Below are 27423 nucleotides of genomic sequence, written 5' to 3' on the forward strand. Positions count from 1 at the left end.
TCACTGTTTTTATCTGTTTCCAGCTATGCTTACTTGTGCTTTGATTGCTCACCTAGAACCACGTTCTTTCATTTTCTTTCTGGTTAACTGTTTTCCTCACCAGCTATGGGTCTGACGAAACCAAACACTAAATCTGTGCTGCCATCCACAAGGAGCCCACGGCCTAGGAGATGAGCGGGCGGGAAGAGGTGGGTATAGGGCCACAAGCTGTCACAAACCCTTGGCACAGGTGGGAGGAGCTTCACACACTGGCCAGTGAGCCGAGAGAGCAGCACGTGCTGTTGGCTGAACAGGTGGAGGACGCCAGCAATGGCCTCTTCAGCACCCTCAGTAGCTCTGCTATCTGCACCAGTGCCACGCCAGGTAAGACCTTCCAGCCTGGAGGGAGTAGAAGGGCCATGTGGGATCGGAGAGGGTTCCCTGAGGCAAGAGGTCGGGACCCAGGAGCCTCCCAGGGAGGGAGGGCAGGCAAGAGAAACGGACCAGTGGCCTCCACCTTGGGTGCCCTGCTGTCTCCCTTTTCTCCCTAGGAAAGCCCTGAGCTTATCTTTGTGGAGGTATAGGGGCCCAGGACTTGAGATCCACATTTAGTAAGTTTCCTGTCCCCTGCTCAGGAGATAGAGCCAAGTCTCCTCCCCCTGCCTTGGTCTGCACAGAGGAACACAAGGAGGCTTTGTGCTTGGTGCAAGATCCTTACTTTCTAGTCCTTGTCAGGGTCCACCCAGGAGCCAGAGGGAGAACGTTATGTGGGATGTACATGTGTGCACATTATGTAAAAGCTGTGTGGGGTGGGGCCCAGCAGAGGAGATGCTCAGACACGGATGCCCCGCTGAGCAGGCAGAGCAGGGACCCTCACCCGGAGGTGTGCTATGACCTGAGAAAGCAGAAGGTGGCCAGGCCAGGGATGTGGTGGAGCCTCCCAGGAGCGGGAGCAGCTGCTGGGAGTGTGCGTGGCAAGGAGAGGCGGAACGCTGTCTCCTCCATTGGTGTGGGTGTGTGTTGTGAACACAGACTGCAGGGTCGAGGCTCACCCCTGTGAGCGCAGGACATTGGAGATGGTCCGGGAGTTCGCTGGCAACGCCCCGTGCTGGAGAGGATCACGGCAGACCCAGGCAGTGCTGGCTGCACTCTGTCCCTTCTACAGGTTTGTCTGCAGGGTCTGGGCTTGGCCTGGGTAGAGATGGAGGCCCCCGACCCCAAGCACTCACAAGCTGCGGGAGGGTAGCACTTTGGGGTTCTGCCATGGTGGTTGTGACAGGGATCGAAGGGGAGTCCTGGGAGAGAGCCAGGGACATAGCATGGGAGAACAGGGAGAGGCACAATTACTCACTGGGTGCCTTAACACGCAGCCGAGGCACCCAGGGCAAGTGCCATTGGCAAGGTCACAGGCATTCTGCAAGACTGGGGAGCGAGCCAAGAGCTGCCCTGCAGGGCAGTGGTCTGCACTTGTGATATTGACTTAGTACTTTGGTTCCTCTGACACCAGTTTCCACATTAGAGGGGCTGAGTGAAGCAAGAGGATCGAGATCCTCCGATGAATCCCAGTCAGGGAGGCTGTAGGATGCTGGGTTCTTTGGAATTGGAGCCCAGGCACCCAAGAGCACCTGCTGCCCGGCCACCAGCCCATCCCTCCCAACACCGCCGGCACTGTCCCTGGGCACTTTGTCTAGACTACCCCGCCATTCAGCACCTCTGTCTGGAGCTCAGTGATCCTGCCACTCTCCCTTTCCAGGGGGGCTGGGGCAGTGTTTGAATCGGCTACATCTTTGCCCCTTGGCTCTCTCCCAGTGATGAGCTCACAGCACAGCGCACAGCAATGGAGTGGATTAGCTGAGAAGCCTTAGGGCTGTGCTGGACTGATGGAGAATCCAAAGACTGTTTCTCTGGGAATGGATAGCCCCCTATATGAGGGTTGGAGGAGAGGGGGCCTCCTGCCACGCTGGGGCCACCACAGGCTCTCCTCAGCACCCAAGCTCTCAAGTGAAAGGAGGAGTTTATTCGTTCCTTGGTGGCCACATTCTAAGTGCCTGTTCTGAGCCAGGCAATATGTGATAAGGAGACAGCACAGTTGCTGCCCCCAAGGAATCGTGGTCTAGAGCAGGGAATTGGGAAAGGAGACCAGCGGCCACCCTGAGGCATCCTAGGTGCTGGGGCAGAGTCTGTCCTCTCTGGGATGTCACAGAGAAGGGGCTACTCAAGCAGTTTTGCAAGATTTGGAACCATGGCAGTGGGCAAGGCACTCAGACCCGGGAGCAGCTGGGAGAGGCTGGTGGCTGCAGTGTAGACTACGTGGGCCTTGTGTTCAGACTTTGCTGTCAGGCTGCTGAATTTCTGATCCCAGCAGCACCACTGGGGAGCTGTGAACTTACCACTGCATGTTTCTATGTTTGAAAAGGGGCGTGGTAATCATTTGCACCTGCCTTACAGGGTTGTTGAGAGCAAGCAGTGATTTAATAGGTAGATGCAATAATATTGCAGCTCCTAGAATGAAGCATTTGGGAGCTCTTCATCCATTTCCTCAGTCCGGAAATACATACTGAGAGCCTCCTGGGCTCCCAGCGCTCACCCAGGTCCTGGAGGAATCAGCACCAGGATCTCAGAAACACATCTGCTCTCACGAGTGATGTTCCAGCCATTCCAAAATGAATACAGAACATAACCTGTTGAGTGGTGGCCAGGTGCTGTGGAGGAAAATGACAGCAAGATGGGGATGTGGAGGGGTAGGCGGGTGGCTGGGGCAAGGTTACAGTTTGAAATAGAGTGGCCAGGGAGGGCCGTGCAGAGAATGTGGCATTTGTGTCCAGACCTAGGGAGGTGGGGCAAGCTGTGTACAGGTCCCTCCAGAGCCCTGTTGATAGTGTCAGCTCCATAAATGCCGCTTTCCAGGGCAGGCCTGAGCTGGGGACAGGGAGGGCCCCAGGGAGCTTTCTGGGCTAGGACTTGTGGCTTTATGAAGTCACTAAGAGTAGACATGAAAGGGAAAACAATTTCTCTCGAATGAGCTGGTACTTTGGCAACCTTTGTTTTTCTTTTTAGTTTTATTTTTTTTGAGACAAGATCTTGCTCTGTCACCAGGATGGCGCACAGTGGAGTGATCATGGCTCAGTGCAGCTTCAAACTTCCAGACTCAAGTGATCCTCCCACTTCAGCCTCCTAAGTAGTCAGGACCACAGACACGACCGCTGTGGCCGAATAATTTTTAAATTTGTTTTTGTAGAGATGGGAGTCTCACTATGTTGCCCAAGCTGGTCTTCAATTCCTGAGCTCAAGCCACCTTCCTGCCTCAGCCTTTCGTAGTGCTGGGCTAATAGGCGTGAGCCGCCACGCCCAGCCTTGGCAACCTTTATTTCAGCAACACCATGAGCTCTTAGTTGACTTGGCTTTTATTCTATTTTACCCCAGGGAAGACCCTGCCCTAGCGGGGCACCTGGTTGGACTGCCCCTAGGGTCGGCAGGCCAGGGTGGGATCTCATTGGGAGAAACCTGATTTGGAGAACTTTAGGGAAATTTTTTGCCAAGGACCAAGAGTCTCCTCAGGTGAGGCCATCCTAGGAGCAGTTGCCAACCCAGAGTGGGGCTTTCTGCCCCTAGATGAGGAACTGCTCCTGTGGCAGCAGGGCACATGGCCCCAGAGACTCCGGAGAGGCACAAGTGAGGTCCAGAGGGCAGAGTGGGGGGCTTTGGAGTCAGATGGTCACCAGCTCTGCAGCGATCCAGTTACTTTGTGATCTCAAGGACACCTAAGTCAGCCCTTGGAACCCATTTCCCTATCTGGAACCATCTCTTCCAGTAGCTGTGGTTCATGGAACACCCGCAGGTGGAAGGCACCCCAGGAATGGTGGCTGCTGTGTTATCACAGACTGTTAGTCTCCAGTACACCTGAGAAGTCATTGAGTCCAGTGGCTTGCAAGTCTCGAACTGCAGAGCCTCGTGTGGACACTTGCTGTGCAGACCAGATAGAGGCAGCACACCTGGGGAGCAGGGGCTGGGCTGGGGCACCCCGGGAGGCCTAGAGCCTTGTTCCCTCAGTCCTCTCCTCTCCCCTTTGACGCTTTAAGGAATACAGTTGAAAACTGCAGATAGAATTGCTATACAAAGAGGGAACAGAAGGCCAGAGAAGGAAAGTAACATGCTTGGGGTCATACAGCCAAAATCCAGTTGGCCAGTTCCCAATATTCCTCTCCCTACTGTGTTGTGAGCCTCGGAAAGTAACTTATAGTAAAAAGCCGTTGCCACAGTTAAGAGTTTGGCATGTGGATGTCTCTAACTTCAAATGTGTCAGCCAGCTTATATTACCTTGCTTGTTGTTGTTTGAGATGGAGTCTCACTTTGTCACTCAGGCTCTGTAGTGCAGTGGTGCAATCTCAGCTCGCTGCAACCTCTGCCTCCCGGGTTCAAGTGATTCTCCTGCCTCAGCCTCCTGAGTAGCTGAGATTACAGGCGCATGTCATCATACCCAGCTAATTTTTGTATTTTTAGTAGAGACGGGGTTTCATCACGTTGGCCTGGCTAGTCTCGAACTCCTGACCTCAGGTGATCCCCCGCTTCAGCCTCCCAAAATGCTGGGATTACAGGTATGAGCCACTATGCCCGGACTATTTTCTTTTTTTGTTTGTTTTTAATTGTCACTGGACAGTTTGAAACATTCCCTACTCTATGTGCAAAGAAAAGTTAGGGTAGAATCAAGAAAGAAAACAAGGAAGTCTTTTCTTGACTCATTTCTACATTGGAATCTTCTACCAGCTTTTGGTGTTGTAAATAATCTTCCGTTTTCTGCCCTCCCTTTACACCCCTGATCTGTCTATCATTCTGTTTACTTGGATTGTAGCTGGAAGAGAGTGTTCCGAACCCAGCCCACCACCTGCTACAGGACCGCCTGCCCAGGTACCGTCTTCCTCTTGCATTTACCAGGTCTTCCAGGGCCCTGGCCCCAGGCTGCTTTGTAAAGAAAGGGGCTTTTACAGTCCTGGGACAGAGCGTGGAGTTGCAGCTGGCTCCAGGGCAGCGGGATGGGGCACCTGGGAGGCAGAGGAGAGTATGCTCTCCACTCATTCGATGGTGTTTTCTCATTAAGATTGGAGTGGCGGCTTTGGGGTTACTCCCCTGAACTAGTGTTTTGTGCATTAGTGAGAGGCAGAGAAAGGCAGGCACTGAGCACCAGCTTTGCAGACATCCTCAAAGCCAGCACCAAAGTGAGGGCGAGACACCTGAGAGATTTCCTCCTCTGTAAAATAGGGTGATGTTTGCCCGATGTCTGGAAGCTCATTTCCCTTCTCCATACAAAAAGAGGCATCGTACGTGGGGTCCTGGTGAAGATTCAGTATGTACCCATGGAAGTACTCCCTCAGCTGTAAAATCCCAAATAAACATGAGGAATCAGTGATGCCATTATGCATCACTCAGCCTGGTTCCCCAGTGTGCCCTCACTCCCTCACCTGGGGTGCTAGTGACCCCACTGACCTGGGAGCTAGAAATTGCACTTGAATGTGTATATGTCAGTCCTGGGATGGATTTGCTGCTCCCAATCAGTAGCCTGCCTCCCGAAAGTCATGCTAGCAGTTAGACACACAGGCAGGTAGTGAGGGTCCCTATTTGGGATTAGGTGATCCCTTCAGCATGTCCTCAAGGTTTACAGTTCTAGCATCACGGCCTCTGAAGCATAGAAGGATCTGAGAGAGGGGCTATTTCTGCTCAGAAATTAGGGTTTGAGGACTTATGGTTTGGAAACTAAAGTGAAACAGCTTTCAGTTCCAGCTCTGCCTCACACCAGTGATCTGACCTGGGGCACGTGACTTCTGTTCATTGAGCTTCAGCTTTCTCATCTGTCAGATAGCGTTTTTACAGTTCGTACCTCATAAGGTTGTGACAATGAAATGAGACCATGCATGTATCATGCTTAGTGCAGTCCCTGGCACATAGTAGATGCTCAGTTAAAAGCCACTGTTACTGATGTCATTGAGACCCCAGTTATTTCCATGGTCTCCGGCTGCTACGACAGCAGGCCCTGCGAGGTGCCCAGACTCAACCTCAATCTTTTCTGCCTTTGAAAAGGTCTGTATTTTAATTACAGTGATGTGGCCATCAAGTAACAGATCAATATTTTTAAGCAAAAAGGACAAGAAAATGCCAGTCTCAATTGTGACCACATTCAGTGGCTTATCCAACCCTTGGAATACATGAACACATGAAGACCCTGTTTTCTGTCGCCCTGGGAAGGAGGTCCATGGTTTCAGTTACATTGTGTAATAATTGATAAGGAAAGTGATGAGACGCTCAGGCAGGAACCACAGGGAATCACAGATCAGACACTTCAGAATGGGCCTGCTTTTGACACAGGCTGTGGCTTCCCATGTAAACTTTCAACTTTGAAGAGGCCTTGCTCATAATTTGCACCTCACATCCAAAAGTCAATACTGTCATTACCTGTTGGGGAGTGTGTGTTTTGTGCTGAGACTTTCTGTGGATTAATTTATTTAATCCTCATACCAACCCCACGAATGAGTTCAGTTCCCATCAGTCCTTTTTAGGTGAGGATATGAAGCCGGGAGAGGTTAATTAAGGTGCCCGAGGAAGTGGAAGAGGCATGCTCAGTGCCCAGCAGCCCGGCTGCAGGATCAGAAGGCTTGTGTGCTTTGCTCTGCCAGGTGCAAAGGCCATTAAGAACCCCGTATAGAACTTAGAAGACAGGTCCCTGTCAGCACCACAGCTTTCCCTGAGTCTTGAGATACCCACACTTGGTGCTACTGGGAGCTTCCTCCTTGCCAAGCTCCAGTCTGACAGTAGTTCATCACACAGAGCCTTCCCAAGCCTGCTACAGAGCATCCTTTACCAGCTGTGCCCAGCCCCTCCTTTATAAACTCGGTAGTGCTTTTCCCTCTGTGCTGCAGGTTTCCTGGTGGACCCTGGGGGGTGGAAGGGGCTGGTCCCCACTAGAGCAGGCAGCCAGTTGCACCCCCACCTCTGGCCAGCCCTCTCTGCTTCTCTGTGCTGTGGTGCTTAGTGGTTAATGGGCAACTCTCTGATAGGTCCTTGTGACTCACAGCCCTGCCAGAATGGAGGCACGTGTGTTCCCGAAGGACTGGACGGGTACCAGTGCCTCTGCCCACTGGCCTTCAGAGGGGAGGCTAACTGTGGTACGTATGCCCCGGCCCTGCAAGACTGACCCGTGGGCAGCAGGGAGAGGACAGGCTCCCCTCCTCACTGCCCACCCTTCCAGCTGCTGGGTAGAAACTGGCCCTCAAATCATCTGCTTTCCAATGCACCCCTGGTCTGCTGTTCACGTGGTGCAGCCTCTCAGTGCTGCTCCGTGAGTAGATAATTCGGGTGGCTGAGCTCTGGCTGAGACAGTGGCTCCCAGCTTATAGCTGCAGAATGGCCATTGCTTGAAGTTTGAGCACTGCCCAGCCCAGCTGAAGGCAGGAGTCTGCCCAACTCTGGCTCCCAGTTCTGGGGAGAGTCTTTTCTTCTCTATGCTGTGAAAGCAGAGCAAGGAGCCCCAATTCCTTTTGATTTTAGAGGTATGAAATGAAGATGATAGTAGGCTTTACCTTATTGGGTGGTTGAGAATTTTAAGTGAGATTATGCAAAATGCTTAGTACTATGCTTGGTGCATGTAAGGGCTTGCTGAATAATAACACTTAAAAATGTGATACTGAGTTAGTTGAAGATCTATATGAAAACCATTAATCTTGACCCTGTACCTCACAACTCTACCAGAAGTCCATTCTAGCATGGCTCTAGACCTCCACGCAGAAGGCAAAGCAGTGAAGCCTCTAGAAGCAAACACAGGAGCATATCTTCATGATCTTGAGGTTGACAAAGATTTCTCAGCACACACACAAGACTACCCATAAAGGGAAAAAATAACATAGATGGCATTTTTCTTTTTAAAAAGTGGTCAGATGGAAACCCTTAGTGAGTGCCAGGAGGGAGAGTGCCATGTGTGGCCTTGTCTCTAACTCTGAGATGAGCCACCGGTCACTTAACCCTGGGTGGCCACAGTTTCTCTGCCCCATCTCCTCCTGGGAGGGAGTTCCTCCTGCCCTGTGTGGCGCTTAGGCATCTTGGGTAGGACAGATCACATATTGTATGGAAACGGCTTGACAGTGGGTGTTGCTGTGATCCCCGCAGCCCTGAAGCTGAGCCTGGAATGCAGGATCGACCTCCTCTTCCTGCTGGACAGCTCTGCAGGCGCCACACTGGATGGCTTCCTGCGGACCAAAGCGTTTGTGAAGCAGTTTGTGCAGGCCGTGCTGAGCGAGGACTCTCGGGCCCGAGTGGGTGTGGCCACGTACAGCAGGGAGCTGCTGGTGGCAGTGCCCGTGGGAGAGTACCAGGATGTGCCTGACCTGGTCAGGAGCCTCGATGGCATCCCCTTCCGTGGTGGCCCCACACTGACGGGCAGTGCCTTGCGGCAGGCAGCAGAGCGTGGCTTCGGGAGCGTCACCAGGACAGGCCAGGATCGGCCACGTAGAGTGGTGGTTCTGCTCACTGAGTCACGTGCCGAGGATGAGGTGTCCGGCCCAGCTCGTCACGTAAGGGCACGAGGGCTGCTCCTGCTGGGCGTAGGCAGTGCGGCCAGGCGGGCAGAGCTAGAGGAGATCACGGGCAGCCCGAAACACGTGATGGTCTACTCAGACCCTCAGGACCTGCTCAACCAAATCCCTGAGCTGCAGGGGAAGCTGTGCAGCCAGCCGCGGCCAGGTAAGGTCCTAGCTGGTCAGTGGGCAGGTCCTCCCTCCTCTTGGCCACCACCTAACCATCATTCTCTGCCAGCACCTGTGTTAGGGGCTGAAACCACAGCCCCACTCTTTCAGGTACCAGTCACATAACAATTTCTCAGTTAACTTTTTAATAAAATGGAACTGATAGTAGTACCTCCTGAGAGGCCTTTAGTGAGAATTAAATGAGATAAGCAGTGTACATGCTTGGTACAGAGCAAGCACTCAGCAAACCCTAGGTGTTGATGTTAGCATTATTCATCACGATTTTATTGTTGTTACAAAGAGCTGTGAACCTACTAAGCAGGATCCAGAGGGGCAGCTTCCTGGCTCCTTTGATGAGAACTCACAGAAGGAAGTACATTCCTGGTGCACACACATACAGATGCACGCACATGCACACGTGCTGCTGCAGCCATACACAACTGAAACAAACGCTTCCTGAGAGGATACTTATCCTGTCTTCCTCGGATGCATTCTGACATTTTTCTCTTCTGTTTTTCAAGCCATGAAGTTGATTTTTTTATGACCCCTATTGGAAGGCACTCTAGAGAACACTGTCCCTGCATGGAGGCCTGGCCAATGGCCAGAGATGTTGTCGCTGAGACATGTCCTTTTTTTTTTTCTTTTGAGACAGGGTCTCGCTCTGTTACCAAGGCTGGAATGCAGTGGCACGATCATAGCTCCCTGCAGCCTCCAGTTCCTGGGCTCATGTGATCCTTCCACCTCAGCCTCCTGAATAACAGGACTACAGGTGCACAACACCATGCCCAGCTAATTGTTTTATTCTTTATAGAGATGTGGTCTTGCTATGTTTCCCAGACTGGTCTTCAACCCCTGGCCTCAAGCAGTCCTCCCACTTCAGCCTTCCAAAGTGCAGGGATTACAGGCATGAGTGAAATACATCCTTTGTAGGGCTTCTGGAGTTCTCCGCTTGCTAGGTGGGCATGGGAAGCTACGGATGCCATTCTGCTTCTCAACCCTGATGCCACCACTGTCCCCAAGGCAGGAGGCTTTCTCTCCTGTAAGGGAGAAGGACAGATTGGCTGCCCACTCCCACCCTGCCCCTCCAGGCTGGTCTAAGTGCTTTTGTTCTGCTTTTTTGTTTTGTTCGTTTTTATTTAAAATAACAGTTGTAGATTTATAGGAAAAAAAAATTGACAATAGGGGAGAGTTCCCTACACCCCCCACCCAGTTTCCCCTCCCTTTAACACCTTGCATTAGTATGGTACATTATTACCATTAACAAACCAATATTGATACATTATTTAGTGATCCATGCTTGATTCATATTTGTTTAGTTTTTACCTAATGTCATTTCTCTGTACCAGAGTCCCATCAAGGACTCCACAATGCATATATTCAGCCCGTCTTCCCTGTAGCTGTGATAGTTTCTCAGGCTTTCCTGGTGTGGGAGTGGTTTTAAAATCTGATTATTTTTAAATAATCAAAGCATCAGATCCACTGACTCCATACTTAGAATTTCCAGTGGCTCCCCTTTGCACTTGAAATAAAACCCAAATTCCTTCCCCTGGCTTCTGAGAGCTCCCTGTGGCCTGGTCCTCGCTGGCCTCTCTGCATCCCCTGCGTGGGAGAGGCCTTCTGGCTCATACTTACTTGCCTTTCAGTTCTTAGCTGAAATGTCACCTCCCCAGAGAAGCTCTGATCCCTTTTCCCAGTCTTGTTATGTTACCCTACTGGTCTCTCTCGGAGTCCCCTGCTTTTCTCTCCATGCTGCTGACATCATTTGTAATTCTATGTGTATTTCATGTCTGTTCCCCTAGACTGTCAGCCTGTTGACAGCAGGCATGGGCCCATTTTATCTGATTAGTGCCCTGCATACTGGGGATGTATGAAGGCACAGGTGAAGATGCTGTCACAAAGGGCTGCCCAAAAACCCCATGGGTTACATAAGACAGGAACTTACAGAGTTCAGAGGTGAGTGGTCCAGGCCAGCAGGGCTTGGTCATCTTATGGCTTCCACTTTGAGGTGGAAGTTGGAAATTGATCACATCCCATCAGATAGACACGTGGCTACCCTCACTGCCAGGGAGGCTAGGAAAGGTGGTCTGGCTGGGCACTCATCTTCCTGCTAATTTCTAGGAAAGGACTGTTCTGAGACTAAGAGCAGGCATGGAGGGTGGATTCTGCAGTGAACAGAGCACTCTGGCTGACCTGGGCTCCACCCAACCCGGCAGTCCCTGGGGCCCATGGCGGGGCTCTGGCTGGCAGATCCACTCTAAAGCCCCTCTGCTTGCTCCTGCAGGCTGCAAGACACAAGCTCTGGACCTCGTCTTCATGTTGGACACCTCCACCTCAGTAGGGCCTGAGAACTTTGCTCAGATGCAGAGCTTTGTGAGAAGCTGTGCTCTCAAGTTTGAGGTGAACCCTGATGTGACACAGGTCGGCCTGGTGGTGTATGGCAGCCAGGTGCAGACTGCCTTCGGGCTGGACACCAAACCCACCCGGGCTGCGGTGCTACGGGCCATTAGCCAGGCCCCCTACCTGGGTGGGGTGGGCTCGGCCGGCACTGCCTTGCTGCACATCTATGACAAGGTGATGACTGTCCAGAGGGGCGCCCGGCCTGGTGTCCCCAAAGCTGTGGTGGTGCTCACAGGTGGGAGAGGCGCAGAGGATGCAGCTGTCCCTGCCCAGAAACTGAGGAACAATGGCATCTCTGTCTTGGTCGTGGGCGTGGGGCCTGTTCTAAGCGAGGGTCTGCGGAGGCTTGCTGGTCCCTGGGACTCCCTGATCCACGTGGCAGCTTATACCGACCTGCAGTACCATCAGGACGTGCTCATTGAGTGGCTGTGTGGAGGTGAGTCGGGGAATCCACACCCTCATGGCTGCCTCCATGGCAGGCCCTCAGCCTGCGCCTTCACATATGTCATTACAAGGATGGCAGCTCTTTCCAGCTACTGAGCACTTGCTTCCCAAGTGCCAGGTTCTGTGCTAAATCCCATGCTCACATCAAATCCTCCAGTAGGCATAACTGCCCCCATTTCACATTTAAGGTGCAGAAAATAGATAACTCACTCCCAAACTTGAGAATTTATGCACTCCCATGAAACAGAACACATTTTTAGGTTACCCACAAGCTCCCTAAGGGTCTAAAGATCCCACATTGACACTGACTTGGGCAGTGACAGAGCCCAGAGCAAACGGCCAGGCCAGCCTGAATCCAAGGCTTCCTTTTGCCAGTGATGACCTCTTCACCTTCTTGAATGTCTGCCATGTGTATGGCACATCTGAGCAATGGAATCTCCATGAGTCTGTAGGAGAGCTGGGTCTTACTAACCTACCCAAGTAGCATCCAGCACCAACCATGAGCTACCAGGGCAAAGGGAGACGCGACTCTAGTAGCCTTGCATCTCTACGGGGCTTACGGTGGGGGTCTTTGGGTCTAACTCATGCCTGGCCTGGCGGGTGTGTTCTCCATGGTAGAAGCCAAGCGGCCAATCAACCTCTGCAAACCCAACCCGTGCATGAACGAGGGCAGCTGCGTCCTGCAGAATGGAAGCTACCGCTGCGAGTGCCAGGATGGCTGGGAGGGCCCCCACTGCGAGAACCGTGAGTGGAGCTCTTGCTCTGTATGTGTGAGCCGGGGATGGTACTGTGAGTCCTGCCAAGTCCCACAAACTCAGCAGAAGGCAGGTTCTAAAACATTGATCCAGTGGAAGGAATTATTCAATCATGTATTTATTTACCCACGAAACATTTAGTGAGTACCTCCTGCATCCCAGGCATTGTTTTAAGTGCGAGAACATAGCGGTAAACAAATGAATACCACCTCTGCCCTCATGGAGCTTCCATTCTAATGTGGACACAGACAACAGCAAGTTAATTGTCATACAACACGTGGTGTGTTAGACGGTGCTAAGCACCCTGGAGAAAGTAATGATAACTAGCAGGGAGGCCTTGGTTGGGAGCACAGTGAATCCAGGGTACAGGGAGGCAGGGGTGGGAGCTGCTGGAAACTCTTTTGGGGTGTGTTCTATTTGCTTAGTAAAATGGGAGGAATAGCTCAGAGTGAGGAAGAGGAGGAGGCACTGGAGGTTTGAGAGAAAAGATAGTAAGTGACAGTCAAGAGAAGGGTAACATGTTAGGACCTAGAGAGTGATCGTTGGGAGGTAATAGGGGCCCACTTATGGCTCCTGTTCCTGAGTTTGAAGTTAGAACAACCAGAAATCAGAAGATGAGTCTAGTCAGAGCCTTGGGTTTTTGGCTACCGGCAGAGGTTAGCTTCCTAAGGCCAGGGAGAGGGTGTAGAGGACAATCAGATGGGGTCTCTAATCTGGCATCTTCTGCTGGGGGCGAGGTGGGTTGTGGAGTAAGGGCAGGGGCTGCTGGTGGGCCAAGAAGGGGATGCAGACACTCCTGTCCTCAGAGTTCACTTCCTTCCCCAGGGTTCTTGAGAGGAGATGCCCCAGAGGCACGTGGCTCCCGCGCAGGAGGGCAGCAGCTGTACCCCTCCCAGCAACTGCAGAGAAGGCCTGGGCACTGAAATGGTGCCTGCCCTCTAGAAGGTCTGTTCCCTTGGGGTCCTTCCTGCTGTGTCCAGAAGCGCTATCTCACCAAGGTAGGAGGATGTCCTGACTGCAGCCATGCTGCTTAGGGACAAGAAAGCAGCTGATGTCACTGGCTAAGGACGTTGTTGAAACCTTTTGATGTGTAAGTAAAGACCGACTTTCTGTACCGGCTTGTGCCTTGTTGACGCTATGTCATCTGCCACCTTTCCCTTGATAAACAAGGGGTCCTGGAGACCTAAATTTGGTGGTCTGTCTGACGTTCCTTTGCCCAAAATCAGTGCTAGCCAGAACGTTGTTGACATAGTAATGCCCAGCAGAAGCCTTTACTTTTGGACCTCGAAGGCCATGGCCTTTCAAAATGGAAAGCAGCAGCTTTTCCGCCTCCCCAAGACATTCTGGATGCATTTGCATTGAGTCTGAAAAGGGGCTTGAGTGGCATCTGTGACTTCTGGTGACTGCATTTTGTGTGTGGGAGAGACTTGAAAAGATTCCAGACTGAAATGTGACCAGTTAACCAGCTTGCTTGATGATGGGGGAGAGGCTGAGTGTGCAACTGGCCAAGGTCTGGAGGGGCCACATGAAATTGGTCTGAGTAGTGAGCAGTGTCTACTTGAAGGGCCTTCCTTTTAAAAAAGTGTATGGCTGGAGGCTGTGGCCCATGCCTGTAATCCCAGCACTTTGGGAGGCTGAGGTGGGTGGGTCACCTGAGGTCAGGAGTTCAGCACCAGCCTGGCCAACATGGTGAAACCTCATCTCTACTAAAAATACAAAAATTAACCAGGTGTGGTGGCGGGTCCCTGTAATCCCAGCTACGCAGGGGGCTGAGGCAGGAAAATAGCTTGAACCCCGGAGGCAGAGGTTGCAGTGAGCTGAGGTCATACCACTGCACACCAGCTTGGGTAACAAGAATGAAACTGTCTCAAAAAAAAAAGTTACTTAGAAGGGGTTAATTCTGGCATGTTTATGGAATTCTTATTCTCCTTTTAGTGGGGCAAAGAAAAGATTCTTAAACTCAAAAATGTAGGATAAGAAATTTACAGAGATTTTTGCTTTTTAAAGCATTGATCTTATGCTGTCTAGGTTTTAGTTTTGCTTTACTACGCAGTTTTTAAAGGAATATTTCAAGAAATGTTGGTTATTTATTAAACAGGAATATTTGTACCTGTGTGGCAAAGAGACTTATTTGGAATATTCTCTAGCAAACTAGATACTTACCCTTGCAATATTTAGGAATTACTTCTTCCCCTTGGTTGTGTTGTTTAGAGTTGGATTTTCAGTAGAAATCTTTCTAGAGCTCTGACATGACTTGAGACTTTGTCATTTTTTTTTTTTTGAGGTGGAGTTTCACTCTTATTGCCCAGGCTGGAATGCAATCTTGGCTCACTGCAACCTCTGCCTCCCAGGTTCAAGCAATTCTCCTGCCTTAGCCTCTTGAGTAGCTGGGATTACAGGCATGCACCACCACACCCGGCTAATTTTTGTATTTTTAGTAGAGACAGGGTTTCACCATGTTGGCCAGGCTGGTCTCAAACTCTTGTCTTCAGGTGATCCCGATGCTTCGGCCTCCCAAAGTGCTGGAACTGCAGCTGTGAGGAGCCACCATGCCCAGCCTGTTTTTCTTTGAAAGATAAATTTTTTAACATGTTTTACATACAAACATTCAAAGGTACTTTGGCTTTAAGAACTTCAGGATTTCTGGTGCAGGAAAAGTGCTTGAAGCAGTATCACCATGATTTGAAATATTAAAAAGTCTGGTGAACCAGACGCTGAGTCATAACAGTCATCTGTGTTCAAGGGATCCTTTCATTGATCATTTTGTTATTATGCTGCCCTTCACAGAAGGCAACGTCCAGGGCAGGATCATGTGGCCCCTGGCAAATGCTGATCTGTGATGTAATAGAAATTATATGAATTCACGGTCTTTAATAACAGTTTAACCATGCTAAAATGTAGTCTTTTTGTCTTGTTCAGGGCTGGTATTGGGGTGCCCTGATTGAATTACTTGGATTTAAACAATAAACTGTGGGCTCTGGACTTACACAGTAGAGGCCTTTACTGTTTCTTTGTAGGCGATGGGGGTCCCAGCCTTTGAAACATTTTTTTCCCTTTTTGTAGTGAGGGTGCCACTGAGGAGTTCAGCTTTTGTCAGTGTCCCCATAGTGGCAGACGGGAGTGCTATCCTATGGCCTAATTAGTCAAGACTTTTCTTTCATTTAATAGAAATCAGCTTTAATTTCTAGCTTTAATTTTTATTTTTACCCTTAATTATACAAGTAAGATAGAAATATTTTCTTTGCAAGAATTAAAACATTGCATATAGGCCTTAAATTTCCTCTGAATAATCCTGATTCCAGTCATCTTGCTGAACACCCTAGTTCTAATAATCGACCCTTGCTTTTCTAGAGAAATAATTCCACATGCTAGTTTTGTCTCTTTTACAGCTGTATACCACTTCTGGGTCATTTTGCATTGCCCAGGACTTACAGAATAATGTTTCACAAATAGTAGTAGTCACAGGCATCCATATCTGGCTTCTGACTTTTTCATCATTGTTTTCTATGGGTTACTTGATCAGTTACTTGATCAGTTTCCTTAATTACTACTTGGGCAATCTTCCCAGTATTGGTATGTACTTCCTAGTATTAGTATATTCCTAGATGAACTAAGAGTGTTTTTTTATGCGTTGAGATTTATGGTATACTTCTTCCTCTTCCTTCAAGATAATGTATTCTTTTTTTTTACATTTAATCTGTTAATGTGATGGATTACCTATTTGTATATTTTCAATCATTGAACCACCTCGTTTTTTTAGATAAAGTCTATTACACATCATTCTATAAACCCTGCTGAATTTCATTTGCCAACATTTATTTCAGATTCTTTTAATCTGTGTCCAACAATGAGAATGGTTTTCTTTTACAATTTGTTTTGAATTTTTGGTATCAGAGCTATACTAACTTTGTAGTGGAAAATACATATAATTTGAAAAATTTTGTGTCTGTATGTAAGGCCTCCACTTCAGTTCTATTTTATATTGCGTTAGGTTGTCTCTTTATTGTATTTGCCTTTTTAATGAACCAGATTTTGGTTTTGTCATTTTTTTAATAGACAGAGTTATGCTAGTTATGCTATAAACTTCCTTCATTATTACTTGGGCAACCTTCCCAGTATTGGTATGTTGTTTCTTTTTTTCCCTAAGAATTCTTTAAGAGTATATTTCAACTTCTGGGCGTACTGATTTTTCATTGACTTATATGTGATCAATTTCTGCAGATGTTTCCTGTGTCTTTGGTACATTGTTAACTGTACAACTAAAATTTGCTTCCTGCCTTATCTATGCTCTTTGATTCAAGAAGGCTGAGTCTCCTGCTAGGTGTGTAAATAACCAAAACATTTCCTTCCTTGAGAGCCCCCCAGGCCCTGCCCCATGTCATTTCATGAAATACAAGGAAAACCTCAAATACAATGAACATTTTATTTTAAAAAAAAATCTAACTCACCACTTGGTAAAAGGTTACCAAATGTTTATGACAGAGGAAATAAATGCCCTGGTATTAGAAAGACAATAAGAATAAAAAAGACCTTTAGTTCTCAGGAACCAGTGTTAGAGAACTCTGATATACAACCCCCAGAAATGAGGCAGAGATAGATGAAATGTTTCAACCTGCGTTTAAAAAAAAAAAAAAAATGCCATCAGGCGAAAAGACAGGGAGCACAAGGAACAGCACTGCCGATTTTAAGAGGGAGACCACCCTAACCAAAAACCAGAAATCACCACTTTGTTCTTGGAAGGGGAATGGACATTAAACAGAACTTAAAATCACGGACTAAGAGAGCATTATATTAAATAACTCTTTCCTTAAAAATGGCCTGACCACAGGAACAAATCTGTAAACACAGGGTAATTTTTTTCCCTAAAGAGTCAGTTTAATTTCAAAAGACACTTTCACTGTTCTAAATGAGAAGATTTTAAACATTTTTTCCTATATAATACAGCATCACTTACAATTTTATTTAAAGACAGTTGATTCAGGTGTGCCTTGGACTGGAAAGAAGTCAAATATTTTCCCCATTACTGTTTCTCAAAACTCATGTCATAGATGGTTTTATAGATGATATCAATGCTGTTTAAAAGTCACTGAGGACTGAGTTGGGCCTGGTTATATTAGAAGTGAAGGCAAAGATGGTTTAATCCCCAACTGCTAAGTATTAGATAAGAGATGATGGTCTTCTCACTCACCAAAGCCACATGACCCATAAAACAGGGCCCTGCTTCCTTGATTCATCTTCCACCAAAGTCTAAACATGAGAAGGTTTTTACTATTTTAAAATCTTGATAAAGCAATTGATGAAAACTTCAAAAAAGAAACACAGAGCATCCCTAAATACAATGTCTTGTTTACGTCCAATAGACTTAGGTCTCCAAAGAAGAAGCATCTTTTTTTGTTGTATTATTTCCTTTGGCTCTGAAAAGGGACAGAGCCTCCTCTTAGCTGAAGCTCTCCATTCACAGCACTTCAGTCTTTGCTTTTTCTTCTAAACAGACTCAACTTTTTGCAGAGTTTTTGCTTTAACAAAGCAGGATTGTCACCAAGGTCCATATTGACATGAGAGTCTTTAGTTGAAGCTTGTTTTCTAACTTGCTCCTTTCTTCTCCCATTCCTAGGGTACCATTCAAATACCAGCACCCACCCACAAAAAAGAAAGTTAGTTATCCACTGTAGCAACCTTGACATACATAGAAAAAAATGTGAGAAAAACTATTTTCAGCATATAAATAGGCATAGAGATGACAAATATGTTTCAAACCATGTGTGTTCATCACTGCTTAGCACATCTATTCAGAGATTTTGAGACTCTGGCACAACAAAGAGTGCTGTAAGTGATGTCTGCCACAGCAGCAAGGGAGCAGAGGCTCAGATGCTTGCATGGATTTATTAGCCAGTGTTGTGGGTGCCTCCAAATATCTCTAGCAGGTAAGCAGGATAGGAGCAGAGTCTGCCAAAAGCAAAGGCAGCCCTAGGCATGTTCTTTAATGTACAAATGAGTAAATGACACTTTTTATCTAGCCCTCAGGGAGAAACCCCATCATAGCGTGCATTCCTCATTTACAACTTGCTGTGAACTTTGCCACTAGTTGGGTGGGCAGTTCATACCACCTATATGAGTCTGTTTTAGTTTTAATGGTAGAAGTCCTGTGGGGGTCACTGACTTTTTGATTTAAAAACTCAGTCACAATCTGTCCCTGAACTGCAGCTGTCCCCCTGGAATCTACCCATAACTGTGTGGAAGGCAAGGACACTTGAACCGAGTGCAGGCACCTTTCTGGTTGGTCAGTGCCAGAGACTGAGCCAAAGGGATGGCATTCCAGAGCCACTACCCCTCCCTGGTGAGCGCTGAGCCCTCGTTCAGAGCAGGTGCCAAACCCACACAGCACCACCTGGGTCAGAAGATGGGCCCTACCTTAGTGACAATTCTGGCACTCTTAGGGAGCCTGAGAGTGGCTACTTACCTTGGCTTTCTGGAGGACTGTGCCTTTGCCTGTGACCATCACCGAGAGAGGCCTGTTCTTGAGCGTGGTTGCAGAGTTGACTGGGGTACAGTCTGGGGCAGAGGTGGGTGTGACAGCTTTGGGCTGTGGTTACAGGAGGAGAGCAGGCACTGAGTCAAGGGGAGGGACATGTGACCCACCTGCCCCGACCCATGTCCAGAGAGCCCTGCAAGCAGGCCAGGGGTCGTGGCTCCGGCACTCACGCGGGGGCTCACGTTCTCCAGGTGGGTGGTGTCCACGGTGGTGCCCAGCGTCACAGGTCCCGCCTCAGCCTTCTTCAGGTTGTCCTTTACCTCCATGATGCTGAGTTCCAGGTCCACGCGCCTACTCTCCTCGACCCGGCACTCCTCGTCAATTTCCTTCAGCTTCTGCTCCAGGCTGGCCAGGACTTCCTTGTCTAGAGAGAGAATTATGCAGACCTCAGAGAATACCATTTGAGCCCAGGCCAGGGAGCCCTGTTGGGTGGAGGCAGGATCTACACACTCCGCCACCCCCACCCGAGAAGAACCACAGGTGTGCCCCCAACACTCAGAGCTGGGAGGAGCCTGGGTGCTCGGGGCAGCCTGTAGGCCTGCACTAGCATTCTGCAAAGGCTGGCAGGCTCTGGGGGAGGAGAGCTCTGGCTTCACTAAAGGGCACGAATCTGAGGCCCAAGTCCCTTCTTGTAGCTTCTCAGAGACTGGGTTGTTTTGACAGCAACCCAAAAGAGTGAGGGGCTTTATTCACGGCCTGTGGAGGAGGGCTGGGCAGCTTGATTTGCCCCACCGAGTTCCTTCAATCCTCTGACTTCCCTAGGCCTAACAGAGCAGGAGTCCTCAGCCCTGGCTCCTCCTCTTAACCCTGGACCTCTCGGATTGATGCTGCCACACCATGGAATGATACCTATGGCTTGTATCCTAGGAGCTCACAGCTAGAGGAAAGGAGGGTTTCACATATGTACCACATAGCATCCTGAGCACAGGGCCGCTATTTAAGAAAAATTCACAGGTGCTATTGAAGGACCATCTCTAAAGAGAGAAGGAAAGAAAAAGTATGCCAATGATGTTTTGAGGAATGGAGTTTAAAAAAATAGAGTTCAGGCTGGGTGCAGCGGCTCATGGCTGTAATCCCAGCACTTTGGGGGGCCGAGGCAGGCAGATCACTTGAGGCCAGGAGTTCGAGACTAACCTGGCCAACATGGAGAAACCCCATCTATACTAAAAATACAAAAATTAGGTGGGCGTGGTGGCACATGCCTGTAAACCCAGATACTTGGAGACTGAGGCAGGAGAATCACTAGAATCCAGGAGGCAGAGGCTGTAGTGAGCTAAGACCATACCACTGCACTCCAGCCTGGGCAACAGAGCAAGATGCTGCCTCAAAAAAAAAAGAAAAAAAAAAAAATACAGTTCAGATTTAGAGGTCGGTATCAATACTTTGAGAATCACTTTTTGAGGATCTGTGGCTTATTAACCCAGGACCAACAGGGCTTATTTGCCAGGTGAGTGACTTACAATGAAAATTCTTTCTCTTCCTCCACCTAGAATATCCAGAAAGGAGACGAAGGGGTGCGAATCCCAGGTGCCCTCCTCACAGCCCCAGCTCAGTGCTTTCTTGGGGCTTTCAGAGAACTGTCTTAGAGGAACCCCTGGCCACGTTCATCAGCTCAGGCCCCACCCTCTAGTCTCAGCTGGGTGGTAAAGAAGCCTGGCTACTGCCCCATACCTCTGTGCACTGGCAATACCCAAGACTGCTGAACCCTCAAAATCAGAGCTGCGCATTTAGAGAGAGAAGGCAGGTCGGTGGCTGTCTAGGGATAGGAGCAGGGGAAACAGAGCAGCTGCGAATGGGTACAGGCTTCTGAAACGGAGTGTGGCGATGGTTGTATAACTTTGTGACTACACTAAAAACCACGATTTGCACACTTTAAATGGGTCGATTGCATGATATGTAAATTATGTCTCAAAGCTGTAATTGAAGAAAAGCCAGCGGGTGAGTTCGCACCCTCAAGACCTTCCCTCGTCAGCCAGCTGGGTTTGTCCCAAACCTGCGCTGCTGCTTGTGCTTGTTCATGCAACTCTACAGTTTAAATAAACACAGTTACTCCACGAAAACTAAGTCAAATGCTTTGGAAAGGTTCTAGAAGAGGCAGGTTGCAGCCGGGCACGGTGGCTCGCGCCTGTAATCCTAGCACTGTAGGAGGCCAAGGCAGGTGGATCCCTTGAGCTCAGGAGCTCTAGACCAGTCTGGGCAACATGGCAAGACCTCATCTCAATTTTAACATTTTTTTAATTTTAAAAATTGTAAAGAGGCAGATTGCCAGCAAATAGCTGTCAAATGATAATGTGGTTTGGAAGATAATCTAGAAGGACTTCTTGGCAAGTGCCTTAAGGTTTTGTTCACTTTAAAGAAGTGAAGGCTGATGCATTAACAGGTGTAGTTAATGCATGCAGGATGACAGAAGACTCCAGTCAGCTGAGCAGGGCTCAGAAAGTCTGCGGTGCCAGGTCCTCAGAAGACGGGCCAAGGAATATGCATTTAAATGACAATAAAATACTTAAAGCCTAAGCATAATCCTACAAAACTTCCTCCTTTAACTAGCTTTTACGATGACCTGCTGGTCCTGCTGACGTTCAGTCAGAGGTGTTTCTCTCTCTGTGCAGGAGGATGACCTTTCAGACATGATTGGAGGAGAGAGGACATGCAGGGAGCACCCACCTAGGCCCAGGGTGAAAGGGGCCAGGGCCACCAGGTGACAGATCTTCCCCCAAAAAGTGCAAGCCTACACAGCCCTCTGAACTGAGGGTCCCTCCCTACTGGGAGGCCTCTTACCTGTGCATTTCAATAGGGTCTCCTTCAGCTCCCGTTTCTCTTTCCGGAGCTGAGCCAGGTGCCCTCGGATTTCCTCCTTCTTCTTTTCAAGCCTCTCCTTCTCCTCTGTGTAGCGCTTCACCTCAGCTTCTGTCCGATTCTTGCCAAGCTTGATCTCTACAGACCCAGAGAGAGAAGCCCCAGGTCAGCCTGGCTGGACCACGAAGGCTGTCCCCAGTCTACTCCTCAGGCTCACACAGAACCTGGGGCTTTGATACAGGAGCAGAGCTGGATGCCAAGCCAGCCTAGCAGGGGTAGGAAAGGAAGCTGGGCCCATATCTTAGTTGCTATGTGACCCTGGACAGGTCCCTCTGCCTCTCTGAACCTATTTCCTAACCTGAAAAGGATGGCGTGATGGTTAATACTGAGTGTCAACTTGATTGAAGGATGCAAAGTGTTATTGCTGGGTGTGTCTGTGAGGGTGCTGCCAAAGAAGATTAACATTTGAGTCAGTGGACTGGGAGGGGCAGACCCACCCTCAGTCTGGGTGGGCAACACCTCATCAGCTGCCAGCGTGGCTAGAATAAAGCAGGCAGAAGAACTTGACTCACTGAGTCTTCCCCAGCCTTCGTCATTCTCACGTGCTGGATGCTTCCTGCCCTTGAACATCAGGCTCCAAGTTCTCCAGCTTTTGGGCTCTTGGACTTACAGTGGTTTGCCAGGGGCTTTCGGGCCTCTGGCCACAGACTGAAGGCTACACTGTCAGCTTCCCTACTTCTGAGGTTTTGGGACTTGGACTGATCCACTGGCTTCCTTGCTCCTCAACTCGCAGAAGGCCTATCATGGGACTTTACCTTGTGATCATGTGAGTCAGTTCTCCTTAATAAACTCCCCTTCATATATACATCTATCTTGTTAGTTCTGTGTCTCTAGAGAACCCTGACTAATACCAATGGAATTGGGTAACTTCCCCAAGCACAAGTACCTGCACTGGTCACGCGTAACCTGTCCTTCACAGGTGGGCTGGCACCAGGCGGGGTGGCCACCAGGGTGTCGGGGCAGCTTGGTGGGAAGGAGATTCTCTGCTGTTCAGTCTGGATTTTGACAGTGGGGATTCTCAGGGAAGGCTCCTCAGGCTCCAAACTCTCCAGCTGCTTTGGGAGAAAGCAGACACAACTTAGTGGCTGATGGGGCTGGGGAGGTGGTCCGGCTCACCTTCAGGGGAGGGTCTTCACCTGCTCCTCCAGGTTCTCTGGACACTTTATGCAGGGCTCATCTGGGGTGGGACCTGGGTCTGGATCTGCAGGGAGGGACTCAGTCACATTGTCCAGGCGGGACAAGGTCGGGGAAGCCTGGGCCTGTGCACTGCTGGGGCCGTGCAGAAAGGACTTGACAGGTGTGAGGTCCAGGTATACTCGGTCAGATTCTCTCTTATTTGGGTCATCCGCAGCAGGGATGGCTTCCTCGGTAGGCTCCACCTGCAGGAGAGAGAAGAGTTGCAGGCATGCACCATTACGTCTGCTCCCTAGCTGTGGAGGGGGCACCAGCCCTGCCTCATAGCTCCTGTGCCCACCTCACGATATTCCCAGAGATCTCCCTGCCTCCTAGGGGGGGGCACTGGTTGAGTCCTGGATGTGCCATTCGAGGTGGAAGATCCAGACACAGCACTTCACTTCCCTGAACCTTATAAGTTCCTCATCTGTAAGGAGGAAAATAGCAGCACCTTCCCATCAGGTGGTTAGGATTGAAGATCATCTGCAGGAGGTCCCCAGCTCAGCCAGGGGTCAGTGCCCAGCACATGCAAGCTGCCATCCGTGTGATCATCACACCTCAACGACCGATTTGGACCCAGAAGCCTACTGGTGCCTCCACTCCCAATTCCACCACCACACCCCTAGCCCTGACCAGAGTGGTCCATGGTGTTTCATCTAGATAAGTCCCCAAGCCAAGCAAACTGCACAGCCTCGCATATAAGAGACAGCCTTGCTACACTCAGGTGTCTGCACTAATGGCCTGGTAGATGATTCAGAACTTGCTGATCTCAGGGACACTCTAATGATCTCTGGCACCCAGGCGTTGAGGTTTGCAGGAGGAAGTCTGGAGAGCCCCAAGTCACTGCCTGGCCAGGTCCTTACCACAGCTGTGAGCTCCGACAGTTCCACGTCATCATACAGCTCCTCCTGGCGGTCCTGGCTAGGCAGGCCATCGATGTAAGTGTTGGGCTCTGAGAACTTTCTCTGCATCAGTCTAGAAACAGGGCAAGGTGGCAGGCGTGAAGCACCTGGGACAGGGTGGTGAAAGCACCAGGCTCCAAGAATCCCCAGTGATGAGTGATTGCCGTGAAAGCGGTGGCCGCACAAGAGTTCTGGAGCGGACACCCACCTCCATGGATCTGAGGGTGCCTCCTCCCTCTTTTCCCAGTGCCGCCTTCCTGGAATTCTTGGTTCCAGATTTTCCTCCCAGAAAGACAGCCTTCCCTTGTCATGCCCTCCTCCTAGGATCCCTTTGCCATCCATCTTCTCCCCAGTTCCTCCCTTCTAGGATCTTCTTCCAGCAACCACAACGAAAATCTCTTCTCATTTAATCTTCACAATACACTCAGGGCCATGCAGGCCAGACACTATCTCCGTTTGGTCCATGAGAAAACGGATTGTGTTTCAGTGGCTCAGCCGGCTTCCACTAGACTGACCCTCCTACCCTGACCAGAAAACACCTCTCCCTCAGCCCCAGTTTGCTCATCTGGAAACAGAAGTACTACCCCCGACCTGCTTTTCTCCAGGGTGTGCTGAAGACCCAGTGAGGGATTCACTGGGAGGAAGAGGCCAGGAAAGGTGACAGCACTGCCTGGAGGAGCTGGAGAGTCCAGCTGCAGCTAAGGATGCCAGCACCGCCCTAGGGGCCCGGAGCCTGGCTCAGCTCCTGGCTCTCAGCTCAGCTCCTGGCTCTGGGCCGGGCCTCCTGAGGGCTGCTCCTGGGCTTTGCAGCTTCCCTGCAGGCAGAGCAGAGTGGAACCCCATGCTCTCTGCTACCCCTGGCTCCGGCTGACCCAGGGCCTACAGCATGGCCAGGAATGGGAGAGTGTACCGAGAAAGGGCCCAGATTACTCACAAGAGAGAGTTTTTGGCTGCACTCACAATACAGGAAACCCTGTCGGCATCCACATAGTCATAGGTGAACTCTTCTGGGTCTGTCTTGGAGCCTGATTCAGACAGCAGGAGACCCAGCCAGTGGCCCATTTCCTGGGAAGACTTGGCCTGGAACGAGGCCGAGAGAGACATGAGCAGGGCTGGGCTGGGCTGGGCTGTGCTCCCTGGTGCCAGCCCCTCCCCACCAGGCCATGCCCATACCTCTATCCCCAAACCCACCCACGAAAGCCCCTAGGACAGCCTGGGGCCATGCTCCTCCTAATCACCAACATTTCCCACCCCCTAGTGGCCCTAAATGACATTTCCTGTCAGTGACTTCTTTTTTTTTTTTTTTGAGACGGAGTCTCACTGTCACCCAGGCTGGAGTGCAGTAGCATGATCTCAGCTCACGCAACCTCCACCTCCTAGGTTCAAGCAATTCTCCTGCCTCAGCCTCCTGAGTAGCTATGACTGCAGGCATACACCACCATGCCCAGCTAATTTTTGTATTTTTAGTAGAGATGGGGTTTCACCTTATTGGCCAGGCTGGTCTCTAACCCCTGACCTTGAGATCCACCCGCCTCAGCCTCCCAAAGTGCTGGGATTACAGGCGTGAGCCACCGTGCCTGGCCCCTGTCAGTGACATCTTGATGCCACCTCAATAATGCTGTGGACTTTTGTCCCGAGGGCTATATGTGATTTATATACATTGTGTCTCCGGGAGGTGAAAACTGTTAGTTATCACCAGGTGATTACTATTAAAAATTGTTAAAGTGATCACCTGTTAATAGTTTAAATGATTATTAAAAATTGTGTGTCTTTTGACACTTGTATTTTATGAACAATGCATGTCATCTTATCACCCTAGTCCCATACACAACAAGACTGCCTGGATCCCTAAGAAACAATACTCAAATTTATTTTTGTTCATGGCTTCAGTAAAGTCAGGACATCGTAAATGCCTTACACCAGCTCAGCTACTAAATCATGATCTAAATCCCAGTGAATCTGGTAATTTTTTCCCAGGGGACAATGCATTCTAATCTAATTTATACATTGGGTACCTCTATTAAAATGTCAACATGGTTTCTTACCTTTATAATGAGAAAAAAACTGCACATTTTATAAAAGCTACAGGTTTACTCTCATGAGGAGAATCAGCCCCCTTTGGTATAACCCATAGCTCCAGAACATTTGCTGCTACATTCATCAAAGAGGCCATGATGAGCAGAATTTGACATTTAGTTGGTTTCCTTTTCCCAGTTATTAATTTTTTTAGACAGAATCTTGCTCTGTCGCCCAGGCTGGAGTGCAGTGGTGTGATCTCGGCTCACGGTAACCTCTGCCTCCCGGGTTCAAGTGATTCTCCTGCCTCAGTCTCCTGAGTAGCTGGGATTGCAGGCATGCGCCACCATGCCCGGCTAATTTTGTATTTTTAGTAAGTTCTGGGTTTCTCCATGTTGGTCAGGCTGGTCTCAAACTCCTAACCTCAGGTAATCCGCCCGCCTTGGCTGCCTAAAGTGCTGGGATCACAGGTGTGAGCCACCTCTCCTGGCCAGTTGGGTGATTTGCTGAGTAACATCACACTCCCAAACTAGGACGTACGTGCCACAAGGACAGGGAGCTCCTATTGTTCTTGTCCACCATATTCCTGTGCTGAGGACATGTTTACTGATGGGGAAGGGATGAATGGATGAATGAATATAAGCTATAAACTGGGCCCTGGGAAACAATTGCGATGTAGGTCTTTCAGCCACCAGAGGGCAGGATTGGAACAAGGTTTGGATGGGGACCTCCTCCTCAAAGACTAAGTGAACGGGGCATTCGTGGGCAAGTGTGTGCTTCCAGGAGTGGAAGGGACTCGGTCTCTGCCTGCCGACGCCTGTGAGGCATTATGTCACTTCTTATTTTTGTAAATGTAACATCACATCAAACAGAGGGTGGGGAGTGAGAGGAATGTAATTGTATCACAAAGCAATTTTTTCCCCCAGATAAGCTCGAACAGTGTAGTTTTTATGTACTGGGCCTAGAGGCTCTCCCAACTGGTGACACCCAAACAAAACAGCACCCACTTTGAATTCCCAGCAGCTTAGAGAGTTATAAATACTCCTGCCCTAAGTGCAGGAAGTAGCTCATGGTCCCACTCATATAGCACAACCACCCTGAGATCAGAAAAGGAATGGAAATTTTTAAAAATGCAAACAATCTCAGACAAAGGAAGTAAAAATAACACGCGCGGCGACATTGATTCTTCCTTGGTAGGATTACAGTCCTGGAGACTGGCAGCAAACAGCCACCACCACCACACCCTGGCTGGCCCTGCTCCCTGCCCCACAGGCCAGTGGTACCTCAAGCTTGGCCAGCTCCTCGCCCTTGTGGAGGATGCGGAAGGAGTAGAGGTGGTCAGGGCTGGGGTCTGGGACCACCTCGCAGCCCACCAGGCTGAGGGGTTGCTGGGCCACCTTGCTCCGGTTCCGGTCCTGGTAGAAGTGCAGGTGATTGTCCCTGACAGAGCACCAGCGAGACTTCCACTGGCTGTTCACCAGCACGTTCAGGTAACCTGCAGGAGGAGATGCAGATGCAGGGGATGGGGCTGCAGGAGGAGATGGGGCTGCAGGAGGAGATGGGGCTGCAGGAGGGGATGCAGATGCAGGAGGAGACGGGGCTGCAGGAGGGGATGCAGATGCAGGAGGGGATGGGGCTGCAGG

General features: G+C 49.8%; 2 protein-coding genes and 1 long non-coding RNA gene across 10 annotated transcripts in view; 1 reads left to right on the top strand and 2 right to left on the bottom strand.

The window, feature by feature from the left end:
• VWA2 (von Willebrand factor A domain containing 2) overlaps positions 1–13415 on the top strand; it is a 47531-nt gene extending 34116 nt beyond the window's left edge. For all 3 annotated transcript variants that reach the window (XM_032281704.1, XM_032281702.1, XM_032281703.1), the window contains exons 7-14: positions 230–363; positions 1012–1144; positions 4829–4884; positions 7026–7133; positions 8131–8703; positions 10987–11538; positions 12165–12290; positions 13127–13415. In XM_032281704.1, coding sequence (XP_032137595.1) covers positions 230–363; positions 1012–1144; positions 4829–4884; positions 7026–7133; positions 8131–8703; positions 10987–11538; positions 12165–12290; positions 13127–13224 — 1780 coding nt within the window. In that variant the 3' untranslated portion in view covers positions 13225–13415. The remainder of the gene's footprint in view (positions 1–229; positions 364–1011; positions 1145–4828; positions 4885–7025; positions 7134–8130; positions 8704–10986; positions 11539–12164; positions 12291–13126) is intronic.
• LOC116553960 lies at positions 12390–13127 on the bottom strand. The gene is made up of 2 exons (XR_004269980.1): positions 12669–13127; positions 12390–12637 (listed from the first exon to the last, which is right to left on the bottom strand). It is a non-coding gene; the product is annotated as an uncharacterized LOC116553960 (long non-coding RNA).
• A 2086-nt stretch (positions 13416–15501) lies between the features above and the next one.
• The window catches only part of AFAP1L2 (actin filament associated protein 1 like 2), a 115527-nt gene continuing 103605 nt past the window's right edge, over positions 15502–27423 (bottom strand). For 4 of the 6 annotated variants that reach the window (XM_032281710.1, XM_032281707.1, XM_032281705.1 and 1 more), the window contains 9 exons: positions 27064–27275; positions 24699–24844; positions 23726–23837; positions 22826–23068; positions 22576–22744; positions 21612–21767; positions 19004–19197; positions 18762–18884; positions 15502–17911 (listed from right to left, as the gene is read on the bottom strand). In XM_032281710.1, the coding sequence (XP_032137601.1) occupies positions 17885–17911; positions 18762–18884; positions 19004–19197; positions 21612–21767; positions 22576–22744; positions 22826–23068; positions 23726–23837; positions 24699–24844; positions 27064–27275 (1382 nt within the window). In that variant the 3' untranslated portion in view covers positions 15502–17884. The remainder of the gene's footprint in view (positions 17912–18761; positions 18885–19003; positions 19198–21611; positions 21768–22575; positions 22745–22825; positions 23069–23725; positions 23838–24698; positions 24845–27063; positions 27276–27423) is intronic. The other 2 variants (XM_032281706.1, XM_032281709.1) reach the window with 1 other exon arrangement.

This window comes from Sapajus apella, unplaced genomic scaffold (assembly GCF_009761245.1).
Source record: "Sapajus apella isolate SASKATOON/1434 unplaced genomic scaffold, GSC_monkey_1.0 scaffold13, whole genome shotgun sequence".
NCBI lineage: Eukaryota > Metazoa > Chordata > Mammalia > Primates > Cebidae > Sapajus > Sapajus apella.